At 32.7% G+C, this 12,500-nt stretch overlaps 1 protein-coding gene across 1 annotated transcript; it reads left to right on the top strand.

The window, feature by feature from the left end:
* Window positions 1–8,144: 8,144 nt before the first annotated feature.
* Window positions 8,145–11,121, top strand: LOC134267366 (uncharacterized). The gene is made up of 5 exons (XM_062749582.1): window positions 8,145–8,313; window positions 9,050–9,115; window positions 9,374–9,451; window positions 9,710–9,787; window positions 11,030–11,121. The coding sequence occupies exons 1-5, from the start codon at window positions 8,289–8,291 to the stop codon at window positions 11,089–11,091; spliced, it is 309 nt and encodes a 102-aa protein (XP_062605566.1). The 5' UTR covers window positions 8,145–8,288; the 3' UTR covers window positions 11,092–11,121.
* The last annotated feature ends 1,379 nt before the right edge of the window (window positions 11,122–12,500 follow it).

Raw genomic sequence — 12,500 nt, 5'->3', positions numbered from 1 at the left:
ATGTCCCTCTGTCTGTCCGTTAGTCTGTAAACTTTTTCACATTTTCATCGTCTTCTCAAGAACTTTTGGGCCAACTTCATTAAAACTTGCCACAAAAACTGTTTTAGTTAAGGGGGTTCAAATTTGTTCAAATGAAGAGCTAGGCCCCCTTCAAAAGGGACATAATTATGAATAAGTAAAACTCAAAAGCCATGTTTGTTCATATTTTTATGGAATCATCATCAGGTAGTGTATCTTGAAGTATATAGAAATTATTACCCACAAGGGTAGGGCGGGGCCACAATGACTGACCATTGTTTTAAAAAGAAATATATAGGACAATTCTATAATTAACTTCCCTAAATTAAAAAATCCATGATTGGTCTTATTTTTTGGAAGCATCCTCAGTTAGTATAGATTCAAGTTCAAATCATTACACGACACCCGGGGCTTGGCAGCGTCCACAAAGACCGAGCAGTTTCACATTGAAATATGTATGAAAAATGTATTAAAAACTAAAGACTAGCAATGGCACGATTGATCATATTTTTAGGGAAGCATTCTCAGTAAGTGTAGATTCAAATTCGTTTCAACCACCGGTGGTTGGGCAGGGTCACACTAGCTGACCAAAGTTAAACATAGAAATATATGATAAAATTCTTTAAATATTTTGTCTAGAATAGCAAAGATGTAATTGGTCTTTCATATATTGATATGGAAGAAGTTTAGACAATTTAACAAGGTTTGTGCAAATCATTCCTTCTCCCATTTAAATAATGGTTTAGACTTTTCAATAATAACTAATATTTTCTTTCATGCTAGCCACAGTGCGAATGTGAGCAATGTGGCCCACGAACCTCTTGTATTAGATGCAATGATATTGATTTAGAAAAAATTGAACTAAATTGAAATTCATAGCGAAAATGTTATTGACTGTTTTCCATGCTTGATGAATGGTTTCTAAGTGGAATGTAAAAACGTTTTTAAGCTACTTTTATTTATCTTAATATCTCCTTTAAACTGAAAAGATAAAAAGAGAATAAGAACTCTTAGGTAAAATATTTAAAATGTTTTACAGATACCCCAGTGAGACAGAATATATGTATGGAGGATGATGAAATCCCTTCAAGTCAACGATGAAAACACCGATATCGTTTGTTTAACGAAGCGAAGAAGTTAAGAAAACGAAAACATAGCTTCGTCAGGAAAAATGGGTTTCAATTAAAATGAGGTTGATTGCTTGTTTTAACATGACGGTTTTTGGACATTTTTTGTAAATAAAGTTAAATCTTGACTTAAACATGATGCTTTGATTGAAAATTAAAGAAACTGTTTTATTAATTTTGTTAGAAATTTCATTTGGAATATAGAAAAAAAAACCTGGAGGTTGATGTTTGTTTGTAAAGACAAAAGTTCCATACTTTGAATAAATAAATTTGAGCAATCAGTGTATTTAGTTAAGGAATGATTTATTATTGAACTTGATCAGTTTTTCAAAACCTTAATGAGGAAAAATTATGTTGAAATCTAGCAAGATGTTTCTAGGTAAATACTATGAAAGCTGATGGTCTAGTTATCAGAATAGGGTTGATTTTCTTCCTCAAAGAAACTTAATCAAAAACTTCCTGAACAATGTAAAATATGTGAGTGATTGATTGAATTTTTCGAAAATTTTCCACTCATATGGAGATGTCACCATTTACTGGTAGAGAGCAGTGTATTCTGTACTATACTCGACACTCAGGACTACTGAGCAGGGAAGGATCTTTTTCGTGCAAGCACCTATTGCGACACGGGACTTCGGTTTATACGGTATCAACAGAGGAACCGCTGTACATGTCCCACAGTTGGATTCGAACTATCGAGTTCAGGATCAACACCTCACTTCACGATTTATAGAGAAGACGCTCTGAGTCAAATGCTGACTAAAGTTTTTCATAGCAATTGTTAGTCCATTATTAATACACTAATGCACGACATATTTCCCCCTCCATTATTTCCTGATCATGACAACGAGCACACGGCGGGTGTGACCGCTTGGCAGGGGATGCTCACTCCTCCATGGAATCTGATCCCACTTCTGATGTTTTCGAGGTCTGTGTTTCCTCTGCTCTTATTTTGTTATATTGTTTTATGGACTTTAAGATTGAATACTGCTCCTTATTTCCATATCCTCCTCTAACATTTCACCACCAGGGCGACTTTACATATGAGGTTGAGAATATAAAATTATTTTAACTTTTGATTGCAACACTATAATTAAAGATAAATCAGCCAAAAGAAACAAAGGAGTTGACGTGAAGGTTGTGATAATGCTTAAGGAGTATTCCGAAGAATATCCCCAACGTTTTTGATTTTATAGATCTTTGTTTCAATATTTTTGATTTATGGTATCGTTTCTGCATTGAAAGGAAAAATTATCTCCTTATAAGTTGATAGAATTATTTTCCTATTTTAACAAAATGGAAAAAAATTACAAGAAAGTAAGATGTTTCTTGCTTAATATTTGCTATTAATCAATGCATCACATGGATACCTAATAAAATATGGAGAGAAAAGTCGAATTGAAATGTTTAGAAATAGAAAAAAAATCATTAAAATAAAACAAATATTTTTTTTTTGTACTTTTGTTCAAATTCTTAAAACTAGGCACATCTGAAGAAGAACATGTTTGTTAATCATATTTTATAAGAAATGCTCATGAAAGTTTTAAATTTTACAGAAACATATTTTTTTTAAAGTTTGGCCAATCGCGATGAAAAATAAATCGATCCCAACCAGAATTGAACATTTATTTAGATACAATTAACATTTCTCGAAAAAAACTCGTCTTATTCGGAATAAAAGAAGTTTTTTTTAAATGAACTTGGCAATCAAATATATCCTTCATAGTAAATACATGAAAAAGGCAATAAACATGTTTTGTAGTTATTATGTTGAAATGTTGATGGGGTTGGTGTAATTTTTATCGGGTTAAATAACAAATTAAAAATAAATAATTTTTCCCCTAAATCTTTGCAATTTCAATTCAATTTCTCTTTAAAATATGATTGGAAAACATTTTGTGACTAGTGTCATGGTGTTTTTAACCATTGCTTTAAAAATATCCCACAAGTGATGAATTTCAATTCATAAATAATTGGTATAAAATTTAACAAAAAAGTCTATGCAGCATTTCTTTGCATATTTTATTAGACATTTATATGACGCATTCATTTACAGGCAATCTTTTAGGTAGAAAACAACTAATTTGAAAAGAAATACTTTTTTCTCTTTATTTTTCTTTAAGAAAATACAAAAGAAAAATTCATTGCTAATATCGGCCTTTCAATGCCTCGGGCCATTCTTTAAGAAGAATGCCACAAATATTTGTTTGATAATTACCATATCAATATTTCACCCTGAAACAGGAAATAAAATTTTATCTAAATTTCCAATCCTTCGTTAACTTTTAAACCTTTCTTTGATATCAATCTTTAACCTTAACCTTACCCTTTATCTTCAAACCTAACCTTAACCCGGTATCTTAAACTTAACCAGGTATCTTTAACCTAACCTAGTATCTTAAATTTAACCTGGTATCTTTAACCTAACCTAGTATCTTAAACCGAACCAGGTATCTTTAACCGAACCTGGTATCTTAAACCGAACCTGGTATATTAAACCTAACCTGGTAAATTAAACCTAACCTTGTATCTCAAACCTAACCTGGTATCTTAAACCTTTATTGGTATCTTAAACTTAACTTGATATATTAAACCTTACATTGTGTTTAAACCCTAAGCTTGTATATTAAACATTACCATAATCTTAAACTAGTTTCTTAAACCTAACCTGGTATCTTAAACTTAACCTGGTATCTTAAACCTAACCTGTTGTTTTAAACCTAACCTGGTATCTAAAACCTTACGTGGTATCTCAAACCTAACCTGGTAAATTTAAACATAAACGGGGATCTTAAACCTAACCGGTATCTTAAACTTTACGTGGTATCTCAAACCTAACCTGGTATCTTAAACTTAAATTGGTATCTTAAACTAAACTTGGTATCTTAAACCTTACCTGGTATCTTAAACCTAGCCTTGTATCTAAAAAATTACCTTAATCTTAAACAAGTTTTCTAAATCTAACCTGGTATCTTAAACCTAACCTGGTATCGAAAACTTTACCTGATTTATGAAACCTAATCTGGTAACTTAAACCTAACCTGGTATCTTAAACTTTACTTGGTATCTTAAACCTTACTTGGTATCTTAAACCTTACCTGGTATCTTAAACCTTACCTTTGTCTTAAACTGGTTTCTAAAACTTAACCTGGTATCTTAAACCTAACCTGGTATCAAAAACTTAACCTGGTAACTTAAACCTAACCTGGTTACTTAAACCTAACCTGGTATCTTAAACCTTACCTGGTATCTAAAACTTTACCTGGTCTTAAACTAATCCGGTATCTTTAAGTAAGATATAAAATATTGTTTCTGGTTTTTCTTAACAAGAAAAGTTAATACTTTGGATATTGATCATTTTACAAGATGTTATTTTTCTTAAACTTGTTAAAATCTTTAGGTCTAGAAATATAAAATTATTGAAACGTACTTTGTTCATTTGGGTCATAATTTTTTGAAATGTCTAATATTTAATCATGTTCCATGCGCAGATCTCGAGGGGGTGCGGTGGTCGGTCGACCTCCCCCCCCCGCCCCCTCCCCTGAATTTTTAAAGATATTTTATTGATAAAAAAGCCAGTAAAAAGTGATCTTTTGACCGCCCCGACTAAAAACGGAGACTGTTTTTGTGACGCACACCCAGTTTAATTTATGACCAGAAGTAATAGATATTAAAGCATTAGAATTCATTACTTGTCAGCAAATATCTGTCACCCCCCCCCCCCGTCTTACTATTTTTTTTACCTTTGTGCGTGTGTGTGTGTGTGTGTTTTCGCTTATCATCAAATTTCTCCCAATTACTCCATCTCCCTCCAGCTTTGAAATAGAAATTTCACGTTTTGCAACTTTTATTTTGCTTGCCAGGAAATTGTCTTTGTAAAAGAGAAATCATAACAACAGGACAGGTTTAAAACTAGTCCCGTCCTCTAATTACCTCATCACGTACAGCGTTCACAGTCTCAGTTACATCAAAGAGCGATCGCTAGCTTTGTGTATTGGATGCCATCAAAAACCGGTTTTTGAAATGCCGTCTCAACACTTAGCGCGCGCAGACTTGGACATTCACAGAAAGTCATCGGAGAGAGAAGACGTGGAAAAGGTAGGCAGAATACTTCATAGTTAGCTTAGATTTTTTAACTCTTATTTGATACAGGTTAAATGGATTGTTTTTTTTACTGTGGTCCCACCTTTATGGAAAAAAAATCCTTGATTTAATCCATGGTAGAAAATTGCGCTGGTATCTGAATACTCTCATTATCTTGCATTATTTTTGCACTGAGTTTTTTTTAAAAATTTCTGCCAAAAACTTGACTGCATACATAGTGTAATTAAGAATACGCGGTTAAAGCACATCTACATTAAATAAATGGTTTGGTTTAAAATAACTTAAAATTGATCAAAATAAGAGAATGAAAAGAAATACATTTAATCATATAATGATGACCCAAAACAAATAATAACTTAACTTATAAACATAAGTAAGTAATAATTATTCGGAAGATTTCAATTTAAACTATATCTAATTAATAGATGAATCTCAAATCCTAAACCTGGAAAAGAGGAAATACGATATCCCATGTTTATTTCTTTTAAGATTTTAAGAACTGATACTTTACAAACGGCTTTCAGGGGAATAATAATGTGATAAGATCATTTGCAACAATAATAGTATATTTTATTTTTATATTTGGTTCTTTTTGTTTATTATAGTTGGAACGTTATCGCTGAAGGTTACAAAATAACGCTTTTGTATTTGGAGCTCTTTTGTGTTTGGAACTCTTCAGTGTCTGGAGCTCTTTTGAGTTTGTGTTTGGAACTCTTTTGCGCGTCTAAAACAGAGAAGATTTCCAATACACACTAGCTGCGGGGTTAGCGTCGTCATATAGAACAGTTTAAGCACACAGTGTCACGAACGCAGCAGAATACGGACGAAAAGGAAAGAAAACGCTAAAAGGTAAGCAATTAAGTTTTTGCTAGAATAATTTAGAATTTATATTTAAAAATAGTTTCTTCTACGTACAATTTCTTTTGATATGTATACTCCAAAATCACATATTTCCGTGTGTCAAAATGAATTTGTTCTTCTGGTTTTCATTTCATCCTTAAATGACAAATAATTATTTAAGCTTCAACAATTTTTGACAAAGAGTAATTAAGCTTCAGCATTGTTTTCATTTCGTAGATGACATAATTTCTTGGGTTTCGACATGCAAAGAAAAAAACGATAATATAATCTTAAACCTAATCTTGTATCTTAAACCTAACCTGGAATCTTAAACTTAACCTGGTATATTTGACTGGACCTGGTAACTTAAACCTAACCTGGTATCTTAAACCTAACATTAATCTTAAACTTAACCTGGTATCATAAACCTAACCTGGTATCTTAAAAACCTCCTGGTAAATTAAACCTAACCTGGTATCTTAAACCTAACCTGGTAAATTAAACCTAACCTGGTATCTTAAACCTAACCTGGTAAATTAAATCTAACCTGGTATCTTAAACCTAACCTGGTATCTTAAACCTAACCTGGTAAATTAAACCTAACCTGGTATCTTAAACCTAACCTGGTAAATTAAACCTAACCTGGTATCTTAAACCTAACCTGGTATCTTAAACCTAACCTGGTAAATTAAACCTAACCTGGTATCTTAAACCTAACCTGGTAAATTAAACCTAACCTGGTATCTTAAACCTAACCTGGTAAATTAAACCTAACCTGGTATCTTAAACCTAACCTGGTATCTTAAACCTAACCTGGTATCTTAAACCTAACCTGGTATCTTAAACCTAACCTGGTAAATTAAACCTAACCTGGTAAATTAAACCTAACCTAAACCTAACCTGGTAGTGGTAAACCTAACCTGGTATCTTAAACTAACCTGGTATCTTAAAACTTAGGGTTAGGGTTAGGGTTAGGGTTAGGGTTAGGGTTAGGGGTTAGGGTTAGGGTTAGGGTTAGGGTTAGGGGTTAGGGTATAGGGGGTTTTACGAAGATCGCTCCGGAGTCATCTCGTCAATGTCAAATTTTGTCACGTGATTTCAGTAGGCGTGGTTATTGTTTTTTTTATCTTAATACTTTGTGTAGCAAAGTATCAAAGTTTATTTTGTTATTTCCATCATACACTTTGGCTCAGTAGGTAGAGCAGCGGACTTCAGATTAAGGGGTGCCGAGTTCGATTCCCGATGGAATCGTTCATTTTATAGGGTTAGGGTTAGGGTTAGGGTTAGGGTTAGGGGTTAGGGTTAGGGTTAGGGTTAGGGGTTAGGGTTAGGGTTAGGGTTAGGGGTTAGGGTTAGGGGTTAGGGTTAGGGGTTAGGGTTAGGGGTTAGGGTTAGGGGTTAGGGTTAGGGTTAGGGTTAGGGTTAGGTTTAGGGGTTAGGGTTAGGGTATAGGGGGTTTTACGAAGATCGCTCCGGAGTCATCTCGTCAATGTCAAATTTTGTCACGTGATTTCAGTAGGCGTGGTTATTGTTTTTTTTATCTTAATACTTTGTGTAGCAAAGTATCAAAGTTTATTTTGTTATTTCCATCATACACTTTGGCTCAGTAGGTAGAGCAGCGGACTTCAGATTAAGGGGTGCCGAGTTCGATTCCCGATGGAATCGTTCATTTTATAGCTCAATTTATTTTTTCTAAAGTTGAAAATCGATGATTAATTACTGATCTATTTGAGTCAAGTATTATTACATATTTAGGTTTTATACCTTTTTGTCCAAATCTTGCTTGGAAATCATTTGTTTGGATATATAGAGAAATCATTGAATTCACAAGGAAGGAAATGTTACAGTAAAAAAATAATAATTTAATTTCGTATAACAAGAATAATTCCCTTCCGCTCCCTAACCCCTCTTTTTTTATCATACATTTTGGTACAACTCTTACTCTAAAGAATGTTTATTAGCTTATTGATTCAGCTTTGACTCTTTGTTACGGGTAGGGTAATGGGGCTTTTATTGTAACTCCTGGTAAGTTGCATCTTGCCAATGCCCCCAAAAATCACGTGATAATTGTAGGTACAGTTTTACTGATATATTTTTTTTCATAGAGAGTTTTAAAACCTTTACGTCAGTTCTATTTTTATTATCACGTGCATACTTGTACGTTTAAACCGCCATTTTACTACTCAAGACAATAGGAAGATGTCAAAGAAAATCAAAGAATCCGGTAAGTGGAATAGAGGAAAAGGAATCTTTTCTTAATGCTTGAGATTTAAATATTTTCTGAGAATAAAACAAACTTCAATATGTGGATGAAAAATGACCGAGTTAATAAGAAATAAAGTATTTTTTACGATTATCAAAATTTGAGATATAGATAAGAGAAAATGACTTTAGTTGAAGATATAAGTAATACCGTATTGAATACCACAGTGAATACCCTGATCTGAAGTGTAAAAATTGCGTTATGAAACAAGCAAATAGATAAATATCTTCTCTTGACCCGATAATATGAATCATGAAATATTGACTTTGTCCATGAAGGGAATTTATTGGAATAAACAATTCTTTTGAAAACGTCTGTACGTCAACTGTATTTAACTGAAAATTAATTCACAATATATATATATATTTGTGGTAAAAACTCTTTGATTTCTTTTAAATCTCAAGTCATACTTTGTATGTGATCTTAGTACCAAACTGAAATCTTTACATAAACCATTATATCAAATGATCCCTAACTCTAACCTTAACCTTAATCTTAACCTCAATCCTAACCTCAATCTATTTACCCATTAAATCTCACTGAAAGAACAGAATAATGTAAGCACACACAGATTACTTCATGAGATTTTAATACAATGAAGATCCAAAACAAATAATATCTTCACTTAGAAAAATAAGTAAGTAATAAGAATGAGGAAGATTTCAAGTTAAACTATATAACTATATTTAATTAATAGATGAATCTCGACTCTCTAAACCTGGAAAAGAGGAGATGAAAGGAAAGCAAGTAAAGAAGATAGAAGGTATATCCAAAGTTATCAACAATAAGTTATCATACTTTATGAATTCTGTTTAATTTCATTCAAAAAACAAGAAGCAATGAGGAAGTTGGTAGGATGATAAAACTCCAATTAGAGTTTTCGATTTGGTTTCGGTTTAAAATTTATTCAAGGAAATTAATGTAAAGAATATCGTTTGTACTATATTCATGGCGTAAATATAATTTACTGATTCTCATGCTTGATAAATGATTTCTTCAAAAGAACAAATGAAATTTACAGATCCTGTCTCATCCACAAGTGGAATGGAGCAAGAAAAAGGAGAGGACTTTAAAGGAAAGCAAGAAAGAAAGATTGAAGGTAGACCAAAGCTTATCAACAATAAGTTATCAAACTATATGAATTCTTATAATTTCATTCAAAAGACAACAACCAATGTTGTAGGTGGTTGGATGATAAAACTCCAAATTAAAGGTTAAGTTTTGGGTTCAGTTAAAACTGGATGCGATGAAACTGATATAAATTAAAATTATTGAACTTTATTCATGGTGAAAATATAACTGACTGTTTCCAATGCTTGATGAATGGATTCTTCTAAAGAACAATTAAAATTTTTAGATCCTGTCTCGAGCACAAGTGAAATGGAACAAGGGAAAGAAGAGAAATTGGAATTAAAGCAAGACAGAAAGAATGAAGGTAGACCAAAAATATAAATTTAATTTCAACAAGCAGTGTTGTAGTTGGTAGGATAAAAAATCTTCAAATAAGAGAATTAGGTTTGGTTTTGGAAGCAGTTTATGAGCTCACCTGAACTGAAATCTTTAGTGAGCTTTTCTGATCACATCTTGTCCGACATCCGTCTGTCCATCTGTCAGTCTGTATGTCCCTCTGTCTGTCCGTTAGTCTGTAAACTTTTTCACATTTTCATCGTCTTCTCAAGAACTTTTGGGCCAACTTCATTAAAACTTGCCACAAAAACTGTTTTAGTTAAGGGGGTTCAAATTTGTTCAAATGAAGAGCTAGGCCCCCTTCAAAAGGGACATAATTATGAATAAGTAAAACTCAAAAGCCATGTTTGTTCATATTTTTATGGAATCATCATCAGGTAGTGTATCTTGAAGTATATAGAAATTATTACCCACAAGGGTAGGGCGGGGCCACAATGACTGACCATTGTTTTAAAAAGAAATATATAGGACAATTCTATAATTAACTTCCCTAAATTAAAAAATCCATGATTGGTCTTATTTTTTGGAAGCATCCTCAGTTAGTATAGATTCAAGTTCAAATCATTACACGACACCCGGGGCTTGGCAGCGTCCACAAAGACCGAGCAGTTTCACATTGAAATATGTATGAAAAATGTATTAAAAACTAAAGACTAGCAATGGCACGATTGATCATATTTTTAGGGAAGCATTCTCAGTAAGTGTAGATTCAAATTCGTTTCAACCACCGGTGGTTGGGCAGGGTCACACTAGCTGACCAAAGTTAAACATAGAAATATATGATAAAATTCTTTAAATATTTTGTCTAGAATAGCAAAGATGTAATTGGTCTTTCATATATTGATATGGAAGAAGTTTAGACAATTTAACAAGGTTTGTGCAAATCATTCCTTCTCCCATTTAAATAATGGTTTAGACTTTTCAATAATAACTAATATTTTCTTTCATGCTAGCCACAGTGCGAATGTGAGCAATGTGGCCCACGAACCTCTTGTATTAGATGCAATGATATTGATTTAGAAAAAAATTGAACTAAATTGAAATTCATAGCGAAAATGTTATTGACTGTTTTCCATGCTTGATGAATGGTTTCTAAGTGGAATGTAAAAACGTTTTTAAGCTACTTTTATTTATCTTAATATCTCCTTTAAACTGAAAAGATAAAAAGAGAATAAGAACTCTTAGGTAAAATATTTAAAATGTTTTACAGATACCCCAGTGAGACAGAATATATGTATGGAGGATGATGAAATCCCTTCAAGTCAACGATGAAAACACCGATATCGTTTGTTTAACGAAGCGAAGAAGTTAAGAAAACGAAAACATAGCTTCGTCAGGAAAAATGGGTTTCAATTAAAATGAGGTTGATTGCTTGTTTTAACATGACGGTTTTTGGACATTTTTTGTAAATAAAGTTAAATCTTGACTTAAACATGATGCTTTGATTGAAAATTAAAGAAACTGTTTTATTAATTTTGTTAGAAATTTCATTTGGAATATAGAAAAAAAAACCTGGAGGTTGATGTTTGTTTGTAAAGACAAAAGTTCCATACTTTGAATAAATAAATTTGAGCAATCAGTGTATTTAGTTAAGGAATGATTTATTATTGAACTTGATCAGTTTTTCAAAACCTTAATGAGGAAAAATTATGTTGAAATCTAGCAAGATGTTTCTAGGTAAATACTATGAAAGCTGATGGTCTAGTTATCAGAATAGGGTTGATTTTCTTCCTCAAAGAAACTTAATCAAAAACTTCCTGAACAATGTAAAATATGTGAGTGATTGATTGAATTTTTCGAAAATTTTCCACTCATATGGAGATGTCACCATTTACTGGTAGAGAGCAGTGTATTCTGTACTATACTCGACACTCAGGACTACTGAGCAGGGAAGGATCTTTTTCGTGCAAGCACCTACTGCGACACGGGACTTCGGTTTATACGGTATCAACAGAGGAACCGCTGTACATGTCCCACAGTTGGATTCGAACTATCGAGTTCAGGATCAACACCTCACTTCACGATTTATAGAGAAGACGCTCTGAGTCAAATGCTGACTAAAGTTTTTCATAGCAATTGTTAGTCCATTATTAATACACTAATGCACGACATATTTCCCCCTCCATTATTTCCTGATCATGACAACGAGCACACGGCGGGTGTGACCGCTTGGCAGGGGATGCTCACTCCTCCATGGAATCTGATCCCACTTCTGATGTTTTCGAGGTCTGTGTTTCCTCTGCTCTTATTTTGTTATATTGTTTTATGGACTTTAAGATTGAATACTGCTCCTTATTTCCATATCCTCCTCTAACATTTCACCACCAGGGCGACTTTACATATGAGGTTGAGAATATAAAATTATTTTAACTTTTGATTGCAACACTATAATTAAAGATAAATCAGCCAAAAGAAACAAAGGAGTTGACGTGAAGGTTGTGATAATGCTTAAGGAGTATTCCGAAGAATATCCCCAACGTTTTTGATTTTATAGATCTTTGTTTCAATATTTTTGATTTATGGTATCGTTTCTGCATTGAAAGGAAAAATTATCTCCTTATAAGTTGATAGAATTATTTTCCTATTTTAACAAAATGGAAAAAAATTACAAGAAAGTAAGATGTTTCTTGCTTAATATTTGCTATTAATCAATGCATCACATGGATACCTAATAAAATATG

Source organism: Saccostrea cucullata, unplaced genomic scaffold (assembly GCF_032062105.1).
Source record: "Saccostrea cucullata isolate Sc308-1 unplaced genomic scaffold, CSIRO_AGI_Scuc_v1 ctg832, whole genome shotgun sequence".
NCBI classification, from domain to species: domain Eukaryota; kingdom Metazoa; phylum Mollusca; class Bivalvia; order Ostreida; family Ostreidae; genus Saccostrea; species Saccostrea cuccullata.
This window is presented reverse-complemented; position numbering and strand designations above follow the sequence as displayed.

Coding starts and splice junctions, on each gene's coding strand:
- LOC134267366 (XM_062749582.1), top strand. CDS start 8,289: ATGTCAAAGAAAATCAAAGAATCCG. Junction 9,116..9,373: donor GCAAGTAAAGAAGATAGAAG/GTATATCCAAAG, acceptor TGAAATTTACAG/ATCCTGTCTCATCCACAAGT. Junction 9,788..11,029: donor GCAAGACAGAAAGAATGAAG/GTAGACCAAAAA, acceptor AATGTTTTACAG/ATACCCCAGTGAGACAGAAT.